Below are 27,256 nucleotides of genomic sequence, written 5' to 3'. Positions count from 1 at the left end.
CCTTAAGCTTATAGTACAGCTAGTAGCGTATGGAATGAACATCACAACGGAAATGTTTGACAAATGTCCAAACTTAAAATGTGTGTGTTGACATCTCATTGTGAAGTTGTCCACCTCAGTTGGCTGGTGTAACATTATCTCTTTGAATGTGTTTTTTTCACGATGCAAAATATTTATAAAGTCGATGCTTTTTAAAGGAAATTGCTTTGAAATGTCTTTAAAAAAATCTTTGCTCGACGCATACTTTATGATAGTTTATAAGTCAATTTATTTTCTATTTTGACATCCCGATCTTTTTATATTGCATATTTAAATGAACGCATTTTTCATAATTTAGCAGCTTTCACTTTTAGAACATAAAAACACGTGTCAGTCAATACGTGGGTATCGCAAAGTTTCCATTTACAGATGTTAACACTTAAGAAAGAAAATCAATTCCAAATTAATATAGTAGCGTCGCTTAGAATTTCAACGGTTCACAAACTTAAGTCTCAAATCAGCTGTCTTTAACGGGGACAATAATTTACTTTTAACATACCCGTGTAGAGTAGGTGAGTGAGTGAGTTTAGCTTTACGCCAAAATATTCCAGCTATAATTATGGCGGCGGTCTATAAATAATCGAGTCTGGACCAGACGTTCCGATGACTCGTGTTAACCAAGTCAGCGAGCCTGACCACCCGATCCCGTTAGTCGCCTCTTACGACAAGCATAGTCGCCTTTTATGACAAGCATGGGTTTCTGAAGGCCTTTTCTATCCCGGATTTTCAACGGTCATACCGGTGTAGACCAGTGTTAGAACTGACCTTCAGCAACTCATAGTTGTCGTAAGAAGTGACTACAGGAATGAGGTGGTCAGGCTCGCTTCGTAGATCGATGCTCATGCTGTGGATCACTGGATTGTCTGGTCCAGACTATAACATACAGACCACTGCCTTATAGCTGGAATATTGCCAACTGTGGCGTAAAACCTAACTCACTCACTGACTATAGTCAACAAATATCAACAGGTCGAAACGTAGCTTAATGTACATGTTGCGCGTTAGTTTTAAAATGCAATGAAAATAAGATACAAAGCAAACTTTATATTCATACCACAAAAAGATGTACATTATCTTCATACTACAAAAGATCACATATTTGTAGACATGTTAAGAACACATTCATTCCACCATCAACGTAACAAAACTGAATGTAACATACTTGCATCGAGGAAATATTAAGACAAACTGACATTTTGATTTCCTGATAAATAAAATCATGTAAACTCTTGCGGGTTTGTGTCTAATAAGGGTAACATTGATCATTATCCATTTCTGGATGTTGTTCTACAACGTTTCGTTTCTGCTGTCAAAGTATTTCATGTTAGCATTTGTTGTTTCAGAAAGTTGTGCATTAAATTAATAAAGTGGCCTTATCAAATTGTATCAGAGAAGAAATATACAAGCTTAAGTCTATCGGGTATAGTATCTACAAGCATGTAACCCAATTGATTGTGTGAAACCATTTCAAGTTTTAACGATCCTCAGATGCAGATCTGGACTTTGGGTGAGATGACTGGACTGACACCGTCGAAACAGTCCGAACACCGTGCCCGTGATGTTGCCCCAATCATCCATCACATGTACAACTTCCCGAGTGTCGGAGGCCACGCTGTCAGTGTCAGCGTTGCCACCTGCAACGTACATAGACCGGAACGTTGCAAACGGGATTTTCGTCGTGTCCCCGGCCATATTGATGTTGGTAATTCGTAGTTCTGTCCTCTCGACCAAAGGGTAGAGGGTCATAGTGGCTGTTCCACCGTCGGCATACACCACGTCAAGGGAAAGATGAAGTGGATCGACTGTTACTTTGGAAATTGGAGCACTAGGTCTGAATGACGTGTCACTTTGGCCAATCAACACCGAAGACCCAAAAGGAATCCACGAAACTCCACGTGGCGTCATTGGAAGTAAACGAACATTTCCGTCTTGATAAAGAACCATTATCTGGCACCAACCATTGTTTGACCATGGAACCGGGACATAGAACCGTATATAATGAGCAGTCCATGACTGAGAAGTCGTTGACAAAGTCACTTCCATGGTTGTATTTTGTTGCCACCAGAAGTCCATATGTAGCCCTTCAATAATGACGTCCCCCTTAAAGATTTCAAACATTGCGTCTTCTTCAAATTTGCGTCTTTGGATGTAGAAGTGATCTATATTTATAGTTTCTGGATGGCTTGTTACAATAACTAAGATAACATGGTTTGCATTCGCACCCAAGACATAATCAGGAACTTCCCATTCAAAGGTATGAGATTTGTTTGTAAATTGGTACGTTTGTAGGGTGGTGTATCTATTCAACTTTCCCCTGCAGAGTACCGTAACCATAGCAACATCCATGATGGCACTCAGGGATAAGGAAATGATTCCCCCCATTTCAGAATTATACACCCCCTCATTAGGTGTTTCAAGATAAAATAAAAGACCCAGGTGAATGGTTGCAATACCTTGGCTGTTAACGCGTGAGGCCAACACACTAAGAGAGTTTGGGTCAGTTTGTACAAGAAGGGAACTGAGTTTTATATCGGTGTAGTTCCAGAGCACTGTTTCGGCAAAGGAGCAATTGTTAAAATCTTGGTACACGTCATTTCTGAATGAATGGTACATTGGTAATGTTGCGCTGATAGTGTATTCACTGACTGAGCCATGAAACACTGGAATGAGTACGTTGTCCTCCTCAGCGCATGATGTTGGATAACTTTTCTGAGTAATATAACCCAACGAGACAGACTCTCGTTGTGGGTTATGAAGAGCAGGGGTGTCCTGAGCACAGGGTAGTCTGCAATGCAAAATGTCCGAATTAAGATGATCATCCGCTATTTCAATCACAACCTTATCAATTTCGAATCCCCAACGATCAGTTTCGTTGGCATAAATACTCAATCGACTTATGCCAGCACCAACAACTGTACTTCCAAGTTCACCAGAATGATAAAATTTGTTCCATGACCTACCACCCGTGTCATGTCTATGTGTTCGGAATGAGCCAATGGCCACATTGTCCAGGCCGATACTGACGTTGTCAGAGTGACCATCGTTGGAAAAGACGACGTCTTTGACTGTTAAGTTTGTTTTCTGCATGAAACAGATGGAAAACAAGATTGACTGGCCCTGGTAGAGCAGGACAGCTTGGCGTCCAGATGCATCTGATCTGTAGTTCCTGATATGTTGCCCTTGCGTGCCTTCTGCCTCAAGCGTCCACAGCGATGCCGATGTGCGCGCCGTCCATACAACCAGGAGTAAAATAATGATATGGATATCGTTCATCTTTCTGAAAAACAGAACAATTCATCATTTTTTTTGGAAAAGAAAATCCTTCACAGTTACAGTGACTTCCGATATATTGGAATGGTGATGAGGATTATGGGAATGTTATTTGTTGTAAAGGTAAATGCAGGATATTCTCTACGAAATTGTCATTTTGACAATTCACACCCACCATGGAAGAACTTCTTCAAGAAATGCGTGTATTATTATCAAACAAGGATGTGCATCATACGGCTATAATCTAAGAAACAATGCAGAAACAATACAGTATCTGCTTCAACGTGTTTTGTGGCCTTAAGTCTGCACATGACAAGCTCATGGTATCGTTTATGCTTGATGTTTTTGTCTCGAACACCTAATGTCATCATTATTTCATTGGGATTCATAAACATATGCTTTGTCATGGTATTGCCTCCAGATTAGATGTGTTTACAAACAACATCGTACAACTGTAATGCGGATGAAACAAATACATATTAATGCCATAGTCACAGTTGTACGATCCACTCTGCTATAAGCCTTTTGGAGAGGGTTTTGTCCCTTCTGTCTCATTTTAATGCGTGTATGCTTGCATGTGCCTGCACTAAGACTCTTTTCATGCTTTTGTCATGCTTTTGACTCGTTTGTATGACAAATTTTTCAGGTCAGTCGTCAGGACGCATGTGATTGACGTGTGTATGACACAGGTAACTAAACGGACTGACTCCCTCACATTGATCAATAATGTGGACGTCAAGAGACTAGTTTTGTTCAGAATTTATTATTGTGTGAAACTTACTTGAGGTACTCAGCATTATGTTTCGAAATACTTCGACAGAAACCACTGCAAATTTACCTCTAGTATTTTCTGTCTATTTGTCCTGCATCCTCCGTTTTGGTTCTTGGCGAAATCGATTACATCCTCACCGTCGCTCGCTACTTAAACGTTTACATCAGGGACAGATGGCTGACAATTTAATAACCGTTGGAAAAAGATTCCTTTGAAAAGTAAAGAAATTGTCCAATAAGTAACCTAGGTATAGTGGATGAATATCTGTTTTTGACTTTGACACTGATGAAATCATATATTTTAACAGAAAGTTGCCACAATCGACAACCAAAAGCTCCCATCTGTTCAGAGAGAGGAACGCGTGATCACCTTCAAGGTTAAGGGAAACATTGCTTTGACATTGACATACTTGTATTGTTATTTTTTGTCTTAATACCAAATGCAATACCGATAAATACGCATTGCATTAACCATTTGTAAACGTTTCTGTTATGACGATGAAACACAAACTTATATTTTTATTGTAGTCGTCAGTATAATTGCTAGGTTCTTCAACTATACAACATAATCTCACAGTCAGGCACCACCAGCACCAGGATCTGTACTTTACTGGATAATCCTATGCAATAGGTCTTCATAAACAACATGCCACCATACACCACACCATATTTATGTTGTAACGTAGGGTAAACAAAATACGTCATGGATGTTCTGTATGTTCAACAAGGAAACAACACGGCAACAACATCCATCTGATAACAACTTCCTGGTTGTGTCAAAGTTAAACCCTACACCTGTGGCGTGAACAGAAATGCTCCCAATAAAAAGAGATGAAAACATGACGGTTCACTGGGCATTGTAATACCTTCTGACGTAAATAAGCCTACCTATCTCAGCGGTTGTTTGATGCGTGTGAAGATGTAGGCTACGAGTGCACTCTTGGTCCTAGCCCAATTCCACCAACCTGCGCGTGGGATAATACCGACAGTCACGAATGTACAATTCCGTCTAGAAAGCGGCGGATGCGACATATGTCATAATACGCTGTCTCACTAAAGTACTTTTTCAAGCCTATCCGGGATTCGAATCAACTCTCTCAGAATGAGGTACCTTATCGTCAACACACAGAGTCAGCGATCGAACACACGTCGGTTTCCAAACAAATGGAAATCCGCCAACAAATAGTCTCGATCATGTAGTTTGTGAACCTCTCAGGTTGAATGTAACCACAAGGTCAAATGTGTTGAGACCCGTCCGGAGTTCGAACCCAGCTCTGAGTAGTTCTGTAACGAACTATCGGTGGATTGCAATTGTTGCGTCCCCGATAGAGGAGGGTAGATCTATAAATGAAGCTTGAAGTAATTTGCTTCCGTTGATAAATGCTGAGTGCAAAATACAGGAAGTATCAGATTCGTTCACTTTGATGTAGAGTTATTTACCTCTCAAATAATCAGGGCGGCAAACTCGCCAAGATACGTATACATAACGTTTACAATCATGTTAATAACACTAATATGTTGTGACTGTTGACTTGATCCAGGTTTCAAGTTTCAGGTATTCCAAAAGACTGGCTCTACTTCAGCTTGTTTATATTTCATCTTAACTACTAATATGCATTCACTTAGGAAATGACTTCAGATGAGACAATTCAAGTATCAAATATATTGTAATCTTATTGCAACAGCTGCAGTTATAGCTGGTCGCAATAAACTATCGCAATAGTATAGCGTATCGAAATAGTTGTTTACCCCCTAATCTCGGAGTGAGGCACCTTGCCGAATCCCCCCTGGGACCCAATTCCTTGAAGTACTGACATCTGAACCTCCGAGAAAATGTAATCCCCTAAATAACATGTTGCAGGTTATATCAAGTAATGCTTTGAATATTTCTGTCGTAGTGTGGGTGGTACCTCAATATGAAAGGCCACACCGACGAGATGCAGACAATGGGTCATGGTGATTTCATGTCCCAGTGGTATCTTTTACAGCTTTTAGTTAGCACGAAGTATACCTGGAAAAATATATTCAGCGTCAACTGGGCACACATAATGGCCTCTCAAATCGCAACAAACAGTGGAATTTCAGATTCTCAAACAACCTTTTGGCGATACCTTTATATGTGTATGTTCGACATAATATATAGCAGTTGACAACACGCCATCTGTACAATGATTTTTATTATAAAAAGGTATTGTAGACAAGACACAGAGAACATGGGAAAATTGTTTGTATTTAAAATCAGGTTAAAGTCAAAACATATTAATAACAAGACGTAACGAATCGGAATCAAAAGAACAGCTGGATGTAAGAAACCCAATAGTGATTCGTCTTTTGGCCCTAGAACGCTCGAACAAAAGGAGCATATTTTGCTTCAGTGGTTCGTTACATAGTAGTTGTATGGTATATAATGTTCAGGAAAATACGGATCGAAATATATACACTGACAGAGTCCCACAGAATGTGTCTATCCCTTCATGATGCCTAAGTACAGATCGGGACTTTGTGTAAGATGACGGGAGTGACAGCGACGCATGAAGCCAAACAACGTTCCTGTCATGGTGCCCCAGCTGTCCATGACGTGGACAGGACTTTGTGTGTTGGAGGCTACGCTGTCACAGTCGGCGTTGGCTCCCTCCACATACATCGACCGGAACGTTGCAAATGGATAAGTTGCCGTGTCTCGAGTCAAGCTGAGGTTGGTAAGACGCAGTTCTGTTCTCTCGATGAGAGGGAGGAGAGACATTGTTGCCGTTCCGCCGTCAGCGTACACTACGTCAAAGGTCAACACTGCCGGATCAATCTTCAGCTTAGTGATAGGTGCAGTTGGACGTGACTGTACATTACTTTGTCCCACAACGAATGACGAACCAAATGGAATCCAATCTGTGCCGTCAGGGGTGGTGGGGAGGAGACGAACGTTACCATCTTCGTACAGAACCATGACTTGGCACCAGCCACTGGACCATGGGATGGGAACGTATACTTGGATGAAGTGAGTTGTCCAGGTGTTCGTAGATGTGGTCAGCGACACTTCCATTGTCTTGTTCGTCCTCCACCAAAGGTCTTTAGTTACTCCATTCACAACGACATCTCCTTGGTATATGGTAGCAACACTGTCACCTTTGGTTTCCCGTGTCTGTAGATAGAACTCATCGATGTTGACGACATCACTTTGGTTTGTCACTAAATACAAGAGCAAGCTGTTAGAGGCTTGTGTCCAAGTGAAATCAGGAACGGACCAGGTGTATGACGCATTTTCGTTTGTAAATCTGAATGAATCTGACTGCGTGTACCCATTGGTGTTCCCCCCTTTATACAGAATGGTGGTATATGCTTGCTGGCTGATTCCACTTAGGGTCATGTGGATATTACCTCCGATCTGAGGGTCTGCCAGGTTGACGACGGAGAATGATATTCTAATCTGAAGAGTTTTTGTCCCATCGCTGTTGACGTTTGTAGATAGCAGGTCTAGGGTAGCTTGGACCGACTGCTGGCTGGTGGTTGACAATGACGCTACGTCGATGTTGGTGAAGTTCCAGAAGGTGTCACTGGCAAAACTACATTGGTCAAAATTGGAGGCCCTTTCATTTTTGAAAGAGTGGTATGCGGGGAGTTTGGCTGCGACAACATACTCACTGACCGAATTATGGAACACGGGAATGACGACATTGTCCTCTTCAGCACAGGATGTAGGGTAGCTTTTCTGGCTGATGTATCCTTCGGGAACAGAACCCGCTGGGGGACCTTCCAAGGGCGACACGTCCTGGGAACAAGGATATTTGCAGAGATAGATATCAGAGTTGAGACGTTCGTCGTCGATTTCCACGACAACCCTGTCAATTTCCACACCCCAGAAGTCAGCCGTGACAGCCCGCAGTTCCAATCTGTGAATTCCGCTGCCAGTCATAATGCTTCCAAGAGGACCCGTGTAATAGAACACGTTCCATAAACGACCAAAGTCTGTTCCTGCAGTCGTGTTGAATTCGCCAATGACGATGTTGTCAAAGGAGACGACGACTCTGTCAGCCTCTCCATCATTCGAGAACACGACATCTCGTATTGTAACATTCGTTTCTTTCATCAGACAGATGTTGAAGATAAGGCTCTCTCCCTGACTAAGATGCGCCGTTTTGTTTTGAGACGCATTTGTCTGTCGTCCCACCTGGTGACTACCGCGAGTTTGTTCACCCTCAAGGGTCCACTGTAGAGCTGATACCTTGCTTACCACCGCCACCATGGCAACCAGAACCACCACACCTTTCATTGTGTTCCTAAAATAGAAGATTTAATTTTATGTATTTATTAGAAATATACCTTGTTTCATAGTGCTTTTCAAACTATGATGTTTAATTCGAATCTATTATATTTCTTTTTTTCGCAACAAAATAATATTAGAAATTACCACTGACTGAACAGTTTGTACCAACTTGGCAGTGAAAAACATGAATTTTTCAACGCATTAACCACGTCAGAATATTGCGATATCTTTTCGGCACAACACATTACGAAAAATAGCAAAACTAGAAAAAAAATCTAATACCATTTGATAAGGAAAAGCAAACATTATTCGAGCATTATTCAATGGACGGGAATGCAAAAAAAGAAAAAAAAGAAGACAATAAGAAGAAAAAAGCACTTACACCGAGTACGGTTCAGTTATTCTGGTCTCGATGAAATCCGATAAAAACACATTTTGCAAAAGAAGCTATATATAAGGATATAAAAGGAATATACATACCTTCACTTAATCTGCCGTTATCTGTCACCAAAGAGCCGTACCACCACAACGACAGCTAGACGTACAGAATGTTTACGAAGACGCTGCCCTTTTATACAGTTGAAATCCAAAGAGGACGCACAAGACATCCTGAGAAACATTAACCTTGTCACATATGCAAATACCGCCCGGTTATTCTTTATAGCAGAGTAAACACGCGTAAAAAATTGTAAGGAGAGGCCCATACAGAAGAAAAAAAAACAATTGTTGTATCTTGCCTTTGGAGCCACCGTGGCAACAACCAATCCCCTGGACCTTGTATTTCAATGCAGCGATCATAATCACCAACGGTGTGCTTGTCAAACACTTGCAAGAAGTGCTGTTAGCGTACATCAACATACGGACCTGTTATGACAACTCTTGTGCATTGCAGTTATCCTGTGGATGGTCGTGCAAATATTTGGTAAACCAAGGCATTCAGATCAACGTTGTCTAAATATATCGCCTATATATTCAGGGCCTTTGCTTGTTGATTGATATTCAAGAGTAGGGGTCTTAAATCCAACTAACTTTAAGTTGAAGAAAATACTTTGGGGTTTGAATTTTAAAATTAACTGCATAAAAAGAACATTTCTTTTTCATTTTTATAGGAAATGGTCTTTTTATTGTGTCCATGTCGCTTATCAGTTGAAGCAGCTCTTAAAAATACTCACAAAGTATATTTAAATGATGGTTGACATGGAAACACACAATACACTAACCAAATCATTTAATGGATGTGCCATTTTACTTAAATTTACGTTACTACTATAGAGTGTATATATCACCGTGAGTGTGCCTTGTATCTTTGTCCAGGTGTGTTCGGTAACATATTGTGAATATGTATCCTACTATAATATATATATATAGTATTGTTTATGGGGTATGTATCACGATACTAGTTGAATTCTTACATGTGTGTATTATGACACTTATTGTATCCAAGCCTCTGGTCTCGAAATAATAGTGGTTAAAGTCTAAATATACAGTACGATGGAGAAGTTAACGAACAACCGATTGAAAAGGTAATCCGCCAAGACTGGTGCATATTGCAACGCCTTTAACATGTAATAAATAGTACATGATTTCACACAGAAAAATACGTAAGGTTGTTCGTAGATATCTTTGTAGTAGATATCCCTCCCATTCTACCCCCCCCCCCTCTTCTCCCTCTCCCATCTCGACGACGTTAGCAACACCCACTAAGTTTGTATAAAGTGCAAACGATTCCATTCGTTTTGTCCCAGGACTTAATTTACGTTAAGAGGAAGACATTCATCGTATACATGTATTTTGAAACGGTGGGTATACAGTGTATAATTATGTATACCTTTTGCCTGTGTTATATGCAGTCACTACAAATAATGTAACTGCAATAAAACTATCAGGGACTAGGGCGCATTTGATGTTGAATCCCAACGTGTCGGATGACTGTTAAGGTGATGTTTTTGATATTAACCATAATACAAACAAATATTTTCCGAGTAATAACCATAACCATATAACTAATTTTTGTTCATTTTTCCCCCGTCACCTTACATTTCTAAGATTCAAGATCCGCCAGAAACACGAACAATTTTCGATTGAGGAAAACATTCACAAATTATCCTGGACTGCGTTTATCCGTTAAGGATTATAATACACCTCGCTAAACGCCTCTCGTGTTGACAACGGGGGCATAAACTAGTTTGTCTCATAAATGGGGCAACAAAGATTCGCAACAAAAAAATCGCAAGGGTACCAAAAAAACCCTTACAGTGTAAATTACATAAACAGATCACTGAAAATCAGGGAAACACATTGCTTGTTGGTTAACACTGTAATAAGAGTTATCCCTGACCAGCTAATCCAGTTAACATCCTGAGATTCTTTTGGATACAATCTTATGCAGTAAGCAAGTCTGCCTGCCTACCGTCCTACCCCGTTAGTTCCCTAAGGCAGAGGCTGTTATAGAATAATTATAACCCGGACTTCATGGCGAATCCAGTGCTTTGTCTCATTCTATATATGTTCAGTTAGATAACCACGACAAGACTCGATCCTGCAACCTCATCATTTGCAGTTCTTAGTGCTAGTACCTGAGATACCACCATAGTCACCTTAAGCTTTAATTTCTACATCTTTAGGTTCTTCATAACTTCATACCTAACTATATATACTTGATCGCTGTAAGTTTGATTTTTACAAAAACATAAATCACATTCATATTATCGGGTTTATAATCAATGAGTGAGTGTGTGAGTTTAGTTTTTAGCCGCACTCAGCAATATTCTAGCTAAATAGCGGCGGTCTGTAAATAATCGAGTATGGACTAGACAATCCAGTGATCAACAGCATGAGCATCGATTTGCGGAAATGGGAACCTATGACATGTGTCAACCAAGTGAGCGAGCCTGACAACCAAATCCCGTTAGTCACCTAGTAAGACAAGCATAGTCGCCTTTTATGACAAGCACGGATTGATGAAATGCGTTTTGAAGACATGCATCAGTTCTTAACATGTTCAAATTAAAGGAGATAGTATACTTTGTAACGAGAACACGACATGCATGTGCGACGAGAGAAATACGGTAAGAGGCGAAAACGTTACAAGGGTAGCAAATAGTGAATTAGCGTTGATAAGCAATAGACAAACGTGTGATCAGGGCTGCTCGCCCGTGAAAGCCATGTTTGAAAAAGAAATATCAGTTTGCCGACAAAGGCACATTGAGTTTGATGAGAAATTTCCAGCAAAGCGACATTTACAGAGCACAAACTAAGTAGACACTTACCGACTAGCTGAAAAAAACGCCCCTGATATTGTATATGTTATTAGTCGGTTTAAGAAGATATCAAATAAAAAAACATATGATCAAAGAATGTAAGGATAAAAGGCAAGTAGAATACAGAAATAACTGAACTCAAATTTTGACACTGAGTTAATCTTTCTAACCTGCTATATTACCGTCGTGTTGTGTAGTACCTACTATGCTGTTCACGTCATCGAGGTGCCAAATATTCATGTGCGGGTCACCTTTTTTGAGAGGGGGGAGTCACTTGAACTTGGAAGAGTACAAGTTTCCCTATCGAAGTTCTCACGCTGAGAAGTCTCGCCCTGTGTCGTAGAAGGATTTACTGCACGCCTCTCTGCTGAGATCGAGATACTCCCTGCATGCACCCGACACAATCGATATACACATGATCTAGCATCTTTTGAGATGTATGTGGATGTCTTTAAGGCCACTTTGATGGAAACAGAGACAAACCCTATCCCTGTTATGTACGGCGATGAGATCTCTATACCTCGACAACATCACGTGATGGTGTCAAATAACTGTTTTAGAGAGATTCCATTTCTAAAGTCGTTGAACACAACAACCGACTAATGTCATTGATAAGACTGGAATGGGTACTGGGGTACTCGGATCCGGGTCGGGTACAGCTGGAATCGAGTACCGGGAAAGGGAGAGAGGGCAGATACTGTCTTTTTCGTTAATGACGTAACACACATTTACATCAATGGTAAAGTCTGATCAGTGGAGTTCATTAAGGGATTGTGATTTATCTGTGCAGGAGCAGCGGGAAGTAGAGTTACAGTAACAACAGGAACAAAATATTTTGTGTTTTAACGAGCATTATAAGTAATGGTGTTGGTCTTCTATTAGTTAAACAAAAGTAAATGAATAGCAAGAGATAAGTTTTAATGTCCTATTGCCACCCTCTAAAATTTTCAATAATCATCTCTGTCAAATCGTGATTGAATATTCACAACGTTGACAGAATGGGATATATTCTTTATATTTCCGGGTACTCGATTCCGATTCGGGTGAGTACATGCGAATTTGCTTTTCAATGTTAAATACTTATGAAAATCGAATATATAATTATTATAGCATATAATGATATTACTCAAAATATTAATTTCAATTAAAGATACACTGAGTCGTGAACACGCCGCCAACGCAGTATGCACCTAGGTTCTTGAAGCACCCTAAAAAGAATTTCACATCGTTTTATCACGGTCACAGCTGACGGCATGTGAGATTATGTAAAGTGGGTGTGTTATTATTGTAATTACTTTAATTCTGGGCGTTGTAATGCATCTTTATGCCAATCTTCATTGTCGTCAGTATCCTCGCTTGTATTGCTAATAGCAACAGCAGCTGTAGTGGTAGTAGTAGTCGTCGCAGACGAGGTTGTAGTAGTAGTAATAAACGTATTCAACACTATCCACTGCAAGTTAGCCAGTATTAGTAGTGGTAGAAATAATGTTAGCAGCAGCAGTAGTAGTAGTAGTAGTAGTAGTAGTAGTAGAAGTAGTCGTACATGCCTACGCACGCACACACTCACGCGCGTACGCACACACACATATATAAATCAAGCATACATACACACATAAATACACACACACACACGCACTCATACATACATACATACATACATACATACATACATACATACATACATACATACATACATACATACATACATACATACATACATACATACATACATACATACATACATACATACATACATACGTTGGAGCACTCGATGCATGATTATCTACAATTACTCTTATTTGCGATCCTGTTCACTGGTATCATTAACATCTTGTTACTCTGTTTCATAGATCTGGAGTTGTCAGTCACGGTGGAATCGAACCCGAGCCTTCGGCGTGACTCTTCAATCACTACACCACCGCCTCTCCATCACTCTGCATGATACCTACTCGCCTCACAAGCCACAAGCATCGATTTATTCCCGGAACTCAACTGGGAGTCATTCAGTTGTCAAAATAAGATTCATAAGTACATTCCCCCATGGGGGGGGACTGGAAACCAGAAGGACCTAGAACCTCTGGGTCTGTTATGTTTATATGTTGATACTCAACGATGTCTCGTAAGGGCACATGTTCTACTGGATATGATGGTATACATGTCACACATAAAACCCATCTGCAACAATAACTATATCAAGTATTAGGAATGCAAGGGTACATACCTGACACCTGGAGACTACTCTGTGTGCTACTGTCTCTACTCTCTCCTATATATCCCAGTCCTTACTCCGCTACTCCCCCTGCAATCTCCTGAGAAGTTGCAGCCGCCTTCTCAAGATTGACAAATGGGTGCACTGTAGTCGATTTCACAATGCGTGCACGGCAACCGGACATAATGTCGACCCCCACAGCAATACTGATCACTTAAAATTCCAAATTCAACACTGCGCAAAATGTCAGATTGTAAAATTTCGGAATAGAGGTGAACTTGACGGACAGCTTATGTCCAACACACTTTATGTGAAGTGAGTGAGTGAGTGAGTGAGTGAGTGAGTGAGTGAGTGAGTGAGTGAGTGAGTGAGTGAGTGAGTGAGTGAGTGAGTGAGTGAGTGAGTGAGTACATGAATGGCTGAGTTGTTCAGGAACGGCAGTTTTGTAATGCATGCATTATTGTGATGTATGCTCTCCGTACATCGAAAACTGTTGCACGCGGTATTGTCGGTGTTTGCTAAATTGTTCTCAATCACAAGTCGCGTTGTACGATATTCGCAAAATGCGTTCACAGCTGGGTTCTATGGGTCCGCTTGAAATAATGTTCGGATGACTTCTTTAAGTGACATTTTAGTTGGTATGATGAGGGTGGAGACATCCCTGCCATGTATATATTTCTCCCTGTGCATATGATTTGCATCAACGGTGTTAGAATCTACGCCGAAACTTCGCATCCATTGCAACAAAGAACTTGTCTATCCATAAAAGTCTTCATCCTCAATGTTCGGATGGTAGAGTGAGCTGGAGTCAATTTCGTGCAACGTGCACAAATTCATTTAACCTTTTTCATTTAATACTATCATTTAAATACGTAATCTGTTTTGGTATAAATTATATGGTAGTTTACCAGAGGGATGATATTTAGTATTATTGAGAATTATTGCATTCTGTATTTTAGTGAAGTGTGGTGTGACGTTGTGCCTTTATAATCAAATGTTGCCGACATTTTCTAAAAGTACCAAAGTTGCCGAACAGATCATTAGTATTCTGTAAATATGAGACGATCTGTCAACAGGTCCGTTATAGTTCATGGTGCTTCAATATTCGCGCATGTAATTGCCGAACCCATGACTTTTCAAACTATGGTCATCTATAAACTGGCTCTAGACAGCCGTACGAAAATGTGAACATATGCCTATGAAAAGGGACGCCACACTACAGAAGAAGGGGATATAGTCATTCAGATCAGGTGAGCTATGTGCCGAATCACTTAGCTTGTATCACATTTTTTATGCTGTATGCTTTGTGACTAAACATTATTACATATTATAATCGTTCAGGAAGTGCCTGAAATCTTTCAGAATATTTTACATCCCTTAATCGCACCAGAATCCACTTACAAGTACGAAATACCGAGATACTAGTACATAAATGGTGTTAAATGGGCTCCTTCAGTCAGTCAAGCTGACTTCGTGTGCCACAGCTGATATGATGGGAAATTAATATTATACATGGCATTGAAAAACTTATCGAAGATATTTTAGAAACAGTGCATTGTTTGCTTGCTTTATAGTGGATAGTCGGAATGTGTTTCACTGTACACGTCTACTTACCACGCATGATGCAACAAGATTAATTTTCTCAATCATGAACCAGATTGCAAACACCAGAGAATATTCACTTTTGAATGTTAGTAGTAGCTTCATAAAATATATCCGTCATCGTATCTCATAGTGTTAACCACTGGATTGTCTGGTCCAGACTCGATTGTTTACAGCTGAAACATTTCTGAAATTGGGTCAAACAAACAAGATTCAAGATAGTCAGAATTATACGATAGACTCTGCTTTTATCAGAGATTTCTTATATGTGGGGAAGGTATTGCCGTTTCTATTTATGATGAACAGTTTGTTACTCTAATTATCAGGTGACCCGTGAAGGTCCCGGGGTAGAATAGGCCTTCAGCAACCCATGCTTGCCATAAAACGCGACTCAGCTTGTCGTAAGAGGCGACTAACGGGATCGGGTGGTCATGCTCGCTGACTTGGTTGACACATGTCATCGGTTCCCAATTGCGCAGATCGATGCTCATGTTGTTGATCACTGGATTGTCTGGTCCAGACTCGATTATTTACAGACCGCCGCCATATAGCTGTAATATTGCTGAGTGCGGTGTAAAACTAAACTCACTCACTCACTCTAATTATCAGGTAAGTATTTTGTATATAGTCAAACACATATATCTAGCGTCACTACAGGCAATTTTATTGTAACCAAACGCTTGTGATACTTATCACGAACAGACCATTCACACACACACACACACACACACACACACACGCACACAAAACAAAACAAAACGGCGCAATAGATCTAGCCAAGAGATATGTCACGCAATGATGAAACCTAGATATCATAAAAAATTAACACAAGCACAGAAAAAGGGGGTAAACTTAAACAACTTAAACAAACACAAAAAAGACACTTTCAACACTTTCATAAAAAAATAATACAAGCACAGAAAAAAGGAGGTAAACTAAACAACCTAAACAAACACAAAAAAGATACTTTCAACACTTTCAACACTTTCATCGAGTCAACCTATTAATTAACAAACTAAAATTCATCTCACTTAGACACACGACTGAAAAATGAACACACTTCGTTTAACCTTTTGAAACTCAATTTTAGCTTTGCAACAAGTCAAAGCGTAAACACATGTCAGTGCTACTAAGCAGCTACGTCGTTCGCCGTGCAACACTTCATTCTAACTGTTATGTCAACCCTCGGTCAAGATTCCATGCATGTCTCGCTTTAGAGGGGGCGGGGAACTTGAGTGATTGATAGGGTGTTTATAGGAATGGAGTGCACTGATATGACACCATGTACAACCAGGTGCACGGCGTTGACGTATTGATCACGCCGGTCTATCCGTCACCTATGCTTTAGGACTTTTTTTTGATCACCTTGTTGGTGTCATACGGGGTCCTGTTCTGAGCCCTCATCTGTTTACGTGTATATGCAGGATAGGCATTGGGGTGGTCACAGAATTGTTTTGCTGCCTGATAAAGAGATTGGCCACAAAGCTGACCATTCATGTGTGAATGTATTCATGCCAGTAGACGCCATGCATTTATACTTAACTATGAAAGATAAAATGTACAAACATAGCACTACATCTTGTATGTTCAATCACCGACTGGCTTTCTTGAACACGTTTTCCCTCATATGGTTAATGGAGGTCTCACACTACTAATTGGCTCAGCAGAGTTACATTCCTTTACTGTGAGAGGACCATGATTCATGGATGAAGATGCAACATCAGCAAATCTGTTTGCATGTCACTGTCTGCTGTAAGTCATCGATATGTGCATTTGTGGATTTCCCCGTTATATTCAGGGAAATGAGTTTTGCATTGTCGATTCGATGGCCGGATCCTTCACCAACGGATTCTTCAAGACGTTTTCAAATGTTCGATCGCTGAACAGTTTTGCAAAACACCATACTCAGCAATATTTTAGCTGTATGACGGAGGTCTAAGTTTTTCACTGACGTAATAGACGAGTACGTGATGTTAAGAACAATACCCCATTATGTCCTGAAATAATAGAATACGTAGTCAGCCATTGCCACCCATCATTACCAGCTGATCCATAATGCCAGCTCACACTTTAAAAGGTACCTCTTCCAAACCTTTACTTAACACGGAAAACCAGCGGAGGTGCATTGCGCCTTAGATGTAGGTATTTAGTGGGATATTTACTGGGTTAGTGGTTACGCAGTTCGATCTCTTGCAGCAGCTTCGGTACATGGGTACTTGCATGTTATAGTTAGTCGCCCGAAATAATCGTCTCTGGACCTGGAATGCAGTGATTGATATTACAAGCAGCGATTGAGACATAAAACCAAATCACTGTACTTACTATCGGTCCATTACTCACCTCATACAACATGATTTGCTTGCGAACAAGTCTAACCCCGGGTGCACACTAGTTCTCAAACTAATCGCTTGTACACTAGGAATAGAAGGCAGTGGACTAGGCGAGTCGAGTTCCCACATGACTGCAATATGTGAAGCTCATTTCTGGTGTCCTTGATAAGGCTAAAAGCGGCGTAAAACTAAACTCACTCACTAGACTAGTAATAGCTAAGGGAGACACCTCACACAACCATATGCTCTGGCATTACTCCAAGGCGGGCTTCACGCCTCAAGCACACATTTAAAACATTTTCCTTTGAAATAGCTTACAGCATATGATGACAGATAAGGACAGTTGCATATATGTCACGCAACATCAGTTTCAACTGGAGACAGTATTCTCCACGACAAAAGAAGATATAGGCTTGAAACCTGGGTTGAACAAAAATATACGAACTTTATCAAAACGTTATTAAGCAGGAAACAGTAGTCTCAACACTTCAAACGAGGTTAAAACGATACCTGTATATATGTATATATATTCATAGCTTTTTTTCATAGTTACCATAAAACGTAGGTGTATACTTTTTTTGCACGGTTATATATCTCACAAAATAGAACAACGTTTTTGGGGCGCGTAGTAAACATTGCATTGCATGTTTTTGTCGGACATGAGATTAAGCATGTAGTGATATATCCGCTCTAGGTGGACAGTCCCATATAGCGTCAGCAACGAACTAGACGTGACGTCAGAAAAACATGTCAACGGAAAAGAGCCATACGTAAAACATCCCGACTCTGATTTAAGTTGACATGGAGCCATTTGTTTCGTACGTTGTTCCCAAGCCTTGTCGTAAAGTTGCGCAAATTCCATGAACACATTTTGACGCGTTTCTATTTCGAGCGTAGACACTTGCAGTACATGCATACCGGCCTTTCCCTTCCAGGCTGGTCCGTTCGCTGACGTCTCTCCACACGGACATAAACGTCCTGGTTACGTTTAATTACGACGCCCTGTTACTTGGTCTTCGGTACAATACTGCTGTTACATTTGTTGCCTATAACTATATACGCCTAATGGGTATTTTGGTTGCTAGTGAGGACTATGATATTTTGAGATCGCAGTCAGCTTGGCTGAGTAATTACTTATCTGAGGTCAGAATAATACGTCAGCATTTATCAAATCTTGCGTAAACACTTTTGCATGGAATCGTAGGAGGGACATTGTCGCCTTGTCGCGCATTCTTAGAATTTTTTACACGCCTTAGATGGCCCGGCAACGCGACATATATAGGCCTTGAAAATTGTCCCATTGTCTCCCTTTGGACGAGTAAAATAATACTATTCAAAGCGCGACAATTCGACAGAGCGACAGTGCGACAAATGACTGAAACATCGCGTTAATTTTGCCTCTTTTGTATGTTTTTGAGAGGACGACAACGCGACAAGGTCCCTTCTAGGATTCCATATTTTTGTTAGTGTTTGATCGATGTCACCATCATGCGTGATCTTTACAATAGCATTTGTCCGAGATTGTCTCTTACTGACTTTTCATTGTCAGCTTTTATATGATATTGATGATGAAATCATAATATTGCCGATCGTTTGGGGGCTGATGTCTTGTTTAACGCCGCATACAACAATATTGCAGCTATATCATGGCGGTCTGTAAATAATGACGTCTGGACGAGACAATCCTGTGATCAACAGCGTGAGCATCCATCTACTAAATCGGGATCCGATGACATGTGTCAACCACATCAGCGAATCTGACCACTCCACCCCGTTAGTCGCCTCTAACGACAAGCACGGGTTACTGAAGTTCACTTTTAACCCAGACAGACACGGGTGAGTGCTTGTCGGATGTTTACGTCACACGTGATGAGCTCTTATAGCAGCACCGGTCCGAGGACGTCATCATGCGTTGACAAGGACACAACGGCTTTTCATTAACCTGTTTTAACTGTTTCAGTTACTTTGCACACTGGTTGCAGTGTATGGTTGATAAGGAACTTATACAGATGATGAAACCAATTCTAATGGTGCGGTATAATAGCTCAAACATTCCATGAAAAACCTGACGATGAAATGGGGAATCTAGAATTAGAAGTGTTGTGGTTTATTTGTTACAACGTATTATTTATTAAAACGACATCTCCTCAGGTCCTGATTCTGAGGATAAATGCGTATTTATTGGAAACATTATTCTCACATGCCTGTTTGTCTTAATCGTAACTGAGACTTACGTGCGGCATGTCAAAAACCGAATGTCGGTATTCTGCAAACAGGACTGTCGCGTTGCTGGACACACAGTTTCTTTGACACACAATTTCATCTCTTTGAAGACATTTTCTGAAGCAGTGTCGACTTTATCTACACGCATGACTGGCCACGGGCTGACTTCGTGTCAACAAAATACCCATATTCGGTTGGTGCATTTACGGAATCGGTTCTGGCAATAACAGTAGGGCATTTTGGGGGTGAGACCAAAAGTGACTTTTGTGGTTGAAGGATTATGACATTCCGACATCCAGCTGTACGTCCACGTATCCTTCAACGTCATTGTCAGTATGTAAGGTGACGAAACCAAAGTTGGTACAGTATATTGTTGCAACCAGGACTTCCACTCCCGGTTTTGGTTTATAATCATAACGATATGTTTGAGTAATGAATAATTAGTACTATAGTCTGGTTCATAATTATTGAGAATTTTACTTCTTACTTTGAGCTATCCTAACACCTCAACTGATTCACTGATACTTAAAACTAAGTAATGGTATAAGGGAGGTAACTCATCTTGGCCTACTGAGTATAGTACAATTAGAGTTACCTCCCCTGAATTTGTAGCAGACGTCATTTTCCTCAGCACTGTCAACAATGTCTGCTGAAGATAAAAGAAGGTTGATTTGTGAGTTGTGTAATCAAGGCATTGATGATGTAAATACATTGGCAGAGAGAACAGGAACTCCTCTTTCTACTGTGTATAGGATTAGGAAGAATTTTAAAGAGGGAAAGGATTTGGGGCACCAGAAATAAGCAGGGAGACCCAGAAAATTGGACTTCTCAGATCGCGTCCGGCTGGGAATTTTAGCGTCTAAAAAGCAAAGGCCAAGCATCTCCAACATTAGGTATGAAATGATAGAAAGGGGATCAACAGTTGTATCAAAATCTACAGTTAGAAGAAATTTGATTGATCTTGGATGGGAGAAAAAGACTAGAATTCCTTCTCCTCTCATGAAACAAGAACATAAAGACAGGCGTGTTGAGTGGTGTTTGGCACATGAAAACTTTGACTGGGAAAATGTGATTTTTACTGATGAAAGCTCAATATGGGTATATCCCAATAATGTGAAAATATGGACAAAGTCTGGGTCAGCACCGTTATATCGACGACCTAAATACAGCCCAAAGTTTCATGTATGGGGAGGGATATCCTTATTAGGAACGACCCCGCTGTGTGTGTTTGAGGGAAATCTGACAAGTCAACGCTACACTAACATATTAGATAATTTTCTCCTTCCATGTGCACATGTGTTTTATGGAAATGACTGGATTTTGCAGCAAGATAATGATCCTAAACACACCGCAAAACATGCCAAGCAGTGGTTTCAGGAGAAAAATGTGACTGCATTACCATTTCCTGCATATAGTCCTGACTTAAATCCCATTGAGAACATTTGGGGGATGATGAAGGAATGTGTGAATCAAAAGGGGTGGACAAAAATTGAAGACATGAAAAGAGAAGTGGTCTGATACTGGGACAGCATAACTCACGAGACACTAACCTCTCTGATAGGAAGTATGCCTACCCGTCTTAGACTGTGCCGTGAAGCTCAAGGAAACTTGATAAAATATTAAATTGTTACCTACACAACATGAAAAGGTCAGTTCACTTTCACAATACATTCAATTTTATCTGATTTGTTCTCGTTTAATAATATGAAATGCTTTAGCTATTCTCAATAATTTTGAACCATACTGTATGTAAACGTGCGTGTTTTGTAGGCGTTTATAATTTGTATATTAACTATTTATGTAACTACTAAATGAAACTGTAGCGCAGACAGTCATGGAATAGTGTTATTAATTTGTTGTCAGAATCTGAATGCAATGGGGCAGTGATGACGTACTGCAAGTGAGTTTGGGGAATATGTAAACACCACGGAAGACGGAATTGACATGATAGTAGATTAAACGGTCAGAGGAGAGATACAAGTCGGACCACGTAACAGTGGACAGATGTGTTGCAGGAATGTTGACTGTCGTATGAAATATGAAGGACATGGGCAACGAGGTACGGATCTGGTATGTACACTGTCACTAGCAGAGCTGCGGATTGTTGATCATGGATTAATAATCAGGGAATGTTTATGATATCTAAAGACGGTTCAGGGAAGCGGTCACTATCTGACAACTGATGGATGTAGCACATGTTTTGGCATTGGGATGCTTGGGGAATAAAACCACGGGGAACATGTTGAGTCCGGGAGAACAATTTCCGGGACACAACAAGTTTGGTCAGAGGTCGCAGCGGTCCCGGACACAGAGGGTTGATTGCAGTATGTTTGTTGTCATTAAACTGTTTGATATTTTAATAAAAGGCCACAAGACGTACGCGTATTTTGAATTTTGGTTGTTCCTGCTTGGCGGCTACCTGGGAGAGAAGCTCCAGAATAACGAGAGTGGTTACATAGTTAGAGTCGGATACAGCTTTTGGAGAAAGGAGGAGTGCACCTTATTGAGAAAGGAAAGGGGCACACTTCATGCTCACGAGCGTTTCAATGGTCATTTATTTATTAAACTTTCAGGACACAATGGGGGGAGGGGAGCGTGCGCATCACTGCACCCTACCTCAGGATCCACCTATTGTTGTTCACAGATCAATGTGCAGGACGTCTTGGCGAATTTTTTATTCACGCATGCTTTATTCAAGGTTCAAGGTCATCACATATCGGGTTACATGACAACATATTGGAAGGCTCATTTAATGGCGTTTGGGCGGTACAATATTCTACCGTAAGTAAGTGGTTCTAGAGAGTGCTTCCTATTTGTGCAAAAGACGAAACATCACATCACAAATGGACCTTACACGCATTGCAACGGACATTGAATTGGGAGGCTGTATGCTGCATTTACATTGTCTTCTGTTTCACTAGAAGTCGTCCCACTGTGATGTGTCCTGGATGACGGGGACAACGCCTACGACAGGACCAGAACCAGCGGCTAACTGGCAAAATCTGAGATTGAAATTTTGGAACAACACCCACCTGGTTTGTTGCAATGATGTGGTATTTGAAATGAAATGCCTGTGTCAGGTTAACTGGTGACTACAACCGAAACTGACATTGTTTAATAAGTTGTAAAACGACTTCTCTTCCAAGCCGCGTCTATCTGTCTCCTTATATTTGTCAATGACCGTGTTATGACTGAACATTGAACAGATGAATGTCCACATATCATGCTGATATTTTCAAGACTTTTGTCGTAGTTATGTTATATTTGAATTGCCGCTGGGTAATCACAATGATTACCTGAATGGGCCATTCGGAACAGCGTCAAATCGTCATGTTGAAGAATGTATAGTTTTCAAGACAATTGTGATTTAACTTGTTGATTCCGGAAACAGCAAATTCGGGTGATTTCCCAACTTAAACTCAAATTCTTTTCGTTTTTTTACGCCGGCAACACTATCACACCTGTGTCACCAGTTATAGGTGTTTGTAGGAAGAAGAATATTATATCAGCCTGGTGTCTTGAACTTGTGAAATCATTCATCGATAATGGGCAGACGTCCATTTTGAGTTCTCCCGAGTTTATCTCCTGAATGTAATATTGTTATCCTTCTTTGAGTTTCATATCCCGAGCTTAAAACTCAGAGGTTCATATATCGAGTGTAATACTGTTTACCTTACATGAGCTTTATATCCCGAGCAGAATATTCTTTCAATGCCTCGGTTATTCGTTACCTATCAAGAGGCTTGTTAAAATTCCTTAATGTTGGTAGACCTAACAAAATGATGTATGATGAATGTAGAATTTATACATACTGTCATCTTTGCTCCATAAGATATTGGTTCAAAATCCTTCACAACGTTTTCCAGTGTTCTTATAAGTCATATAACACTAGATAATCTTGGTTATTTAACATGGAATTCCAACATAAGGCATCTGTATTTTGTGCTGTTTTTTGATATGTGTGGACTTTCCAGCGTGTTGGAAATGAGGGTAATTTTAATTTCGTGAATGACCTATTGACATGTTTCGTTAGTTCTCGATAGATTCTTTATCACATTTATATAGTACCAGACAGATATTTAACAAAGGTTACAAGCTTTCAACTCAGACATGCAGTAGACTTGGTTTTGACAGGTATTTTATAATGCTCTATTTACGTAACATCGAGAAAAATACTGGCCTATTGACGTTACATCCGTGAGACATACCGGCCTATTGACGTTACATCCGTGAAACATACCGGCCTACTGGCGTTACACCCCTGAAACATACCTACATGACTGAAACACATCGCTCGGTTCGCGGTACATCGCTGAAACACGCCGCCCTATTTACGTTTCATATATGAAACCATACCGGTCTATGTAAATGTAAATGAGCAGTAAATCTAATCCACAAAGGTCAGCAAGCCTCTTGTCTACCTCGTGGTTTACTGGTGGGTCGGATTCACGTTAACGTTCACAGAGCGCGCTAGTTTGAAAAGACATGTTTGTTGACAGACATGTTAGTATTTCGGCAAATTCAAGAAAAGAATCACGATCCTGGCTGATTATCGCCGGGTTTAGTCTGTATCTTGCTGGATCGCTGTAGATCACCCAGGGGCGACGGTTGACAACCACACGTGACAGTTGTCATTTACAAGTATAACAGTCATATGTTGAGTTGTGACATTCGCACCACTGACCTGATTTCACACTCGATATGCTATGTTTAGTTTACATCTTCATCCACGCCGCTGAGTAATTTAAATATAGAAATATGTTTGATATCATGCAGAGACGCTTCGTAGTTAAATGTTTTTACATCTGTTCATTTAGATTTTCCACCTCTATTTTGTAATATTCAACAAGAAAAGAGCTTTGACTCAAAGTGGATTTGCTGTCAGATGTATGCTTGCTCTGATGAAACATACGGCAGAACAGAACACTGGTTCACGGATTCGCTCTGTGGGTTTACCAAATAAACAAGTGAGTTAGTGAGTGAGTGAATGTCACATCAAAGGATACGTTCTTTTCCACAGAGATCAATAAGGTATAGTTTCCGACCTCGTTTATACATAATGTTGCTCTTGCAAGGTGAGTGAGTGAGTGAGTTTAGTCGCACTCACACTCACACTCACACTCACACTCACACTGTACAATATTCCAGATATATGGCGTCGGTCTGTAAATAATCGAGTCTTCACCAAACAATCCAGCAACCAACAGCATGGGCATACATCTGCGAAATTGAGATCGACCACAAAGCCATCACTATTGACCGTTATTCGCTTCTTACGTCAAGCATGGATTGACGAAGACCATTGTGACATTACCAACTGATTTGAATGGACGAATTTTGTCAGAATATATTTTCATCAGCATTATTGATGTGATGCATTCATACCGGTAAACAACTACATTTACAGTTCACGTGATTTTCTAAAATCAAAATACGAATACACGAAACGCAGTTTCTTACCTTTTAATTACGTACACTCCAGATTAAACGACACGGTTTTCCTCGTTTGTTCTGTACATTAAAGATTTAAACCTCGAAGCACATATCATATCAACGTATTATTCTTGAGACTTAATCCCTGAAATATGCGTTTTGAATGTTTATCGTGTTTTGTAACCTGAGGCAGACCGTCCATCTCCCCCCATCCCCAACAGCTATTACATGCTGTACATTCTAACCGTAAACATGACACAATGAATGCAGCTTTGTTACATGCGGAGAGTTAAGAGGGGCGTGGTCGGTTTGTGGATGGGGTCTTGTAAGTTTCAATGTAAGCCGTTGACAGACGAGTCGTAATTCTTTGATTTATTCATTAATATTTATCATAATTGAAAAACAAAGAATAAATCACTTGCATAGTTTTGTGTCATTCCGTCACGATGTATCCGGTGATGGAACCACGTGGATCAGCGACGTGCATGTAGGGCTGTCCTTGTATCGCTGGCGGGCAGTATGTAACAAGGGAGGATACGCTTATATCAGGAGACCGACACAGCTGGAACCTCGTACCTGTGATCTATGTAGAATCACATTTCCTTGTAAGGTGCGTCTAATTTACAACTGTCCCCCCCAAAACACGTTTTCGCGACAAGTGACCCGCCCCCACCCCCACCCCCCCAAAGGCAATATAAATACAAATGCACAAACAATATAACTAAAGAAAACTCGACTCAAACCATAACAGTTAAACACCCCAAAATCAAGTTATTGCATTAAAAAAACACCACCAAAACCAACATAATAAGTAACTTAATAAATACTTTAAAAACAAAACAAATACATAACACACACCATCATCAAGGAAAACTGAAAGCAAACCTGTTGAAAATATTCTCCCCACAACGGGATTTATATTACTTGCAGAGAACATTATCTGACGATCTAACGATCAACAATAAACACGTCAAGAGCCGGAGGGGGTCCAAAGACATGTTGACCCAGACAGTTGACAGTCGTCCTTGTGCCAGTAAACGTTGGATATAAGCCTGGGGCATTACACAACACATTTAATATGCAAACGAAACCAGTCATCATATCATCATGATCTAAACTTAAATATCAACACAACAGTTCCTCCGAATGCCAACTTACTGAAATAGTCTCTTCAGAATTTAAACATCCGTTTTAAGAATAAAGTTTCCTAAAATTCATAGTTATTATCACGGAAACAGTTATTGCATTACAACTAACATTATTTTAACATTTTAAAATTTTGAACTTTATTCTGATAGTAATATGCTATCTTTGAAGTATACATAGTTAAATCGTAGTTTAAATTGATGATCATTTGCCAGTCGAGTCACTGGTGTGTCATTCGCCATCGGTATTTTGTCTGTTGTAAGAAACTTTGGCTGTGGTGTTAAGACTGTGATCATTTCGGAGAAGTATGTCAATAAGATCGACGAAGAAGTACTTATTTCATGCTTAAAACGACTAAGCACACTTTACGGTTCGTGCTGTTGGTACTACTATTACATAAATAATGGTATAGTTACAAAACTGAAATTCCTGATTCTACCAGGAATCTCAAGACAGTAATCATTGAATCATTGGCATCACATTTTACCACAGAATGAACACGCATGTAAGAGTCCGAAGCGGACATAAAAGACGTCTCTCTGCGGAGTATGAGCTGAGGTTCATGAGTGAAACGAATTCCCATTAAATGTTTCGAGTTGGCTGCAGTCTCGTCATCACACAGACGTCTTCACGCACGTTAAGTATACTGAAATTAAAACATAAGCCGTATGTACATATTAACGTATGTGGTACTTGGAACGCAAATAATATCCCA

At 40.3% G+C, this 27,256-nt stretch overlaps 2 protein-coding genes across 3 annotated transcripts; both read right to left on the bottom strand.

The window, feature by feature from the left end:
• Window positions 1-1,068: 1,068 nt before the first annotated feature.
• On the bottom strand, window positions 1,069-25,505 carry LOC137272974 (uncharacterized). Of its 2 annotated transcripts, none has more exons than XM_067805413.1 (2): window positions 25,423-25,505; window positions 1,069-3,316 (listed from the first exon to the last, which is right to left on the bottom strand). In XM_067805413.1, exon 2 carries the CDS (start codon window positions 3,310-3,312, stop codon window positions 1,507-1,509), a length of 1,806 nt encoding a protein of 601 aa, XP_067661514.1. In that variant the 5' UTR covers window positions 3,313-3,316; window positions 25,423-25,505; the 3' UTR covers window positions 1,069-1,506. The 2 variants fall into 2 exon arrangements, with proteins under 2 accessions (XP_067661514.1, XP_067661513.1); XM_067805412.1 differs by lacking the exon at window positions 25,423-25,505 and adding an exon at window positions 13,820-13,905.
• On the bottom strand, window positions 6,243-8,914 carry LOC137274530 (uncharacterized). The gene is made up of 2 exons (XM_067807770.1): window positions 8,819-8,914; window positions 6,243-8,351 (listed from the first exon to the last, which is right to left on the bottom strand). The coding sequence occupies exon 2, from the start codon at window positions 8,342-8,344 to the stop codon at window positions 6,545-6,547; it is 1,800 nt and encodes a 599-aa protein (XP_067663871.1). The 5' UTR covers window positions 8,345-8,351; window positions 8,819-8,914; the 3' UTR covers window positions 6,243-6,544.
• Window positions 25,506-27,256: the final 1,751 nt, after the last annotated feature.

This window comes from Haliotis asinina, chromosome 2, assembly GCF_037392515.1.
Source record: "Haliotis asinina isolate JCU_RB_2024 chromosome 2, JCU_Hal_asi_v2, whole genome shotgun sequence".
Lineage (NCBI taxonomy): Eukaryota > Metazoa > Mollusca > Gastropoda > Lepetellida > Haliotidae > Haliotis > Haliotis asinina.
The sequence above is the reverse complement of the archived record's forward strand: the minus strand, read 5'-3'. Positions and strand labels throughout refer to the sequence as shown.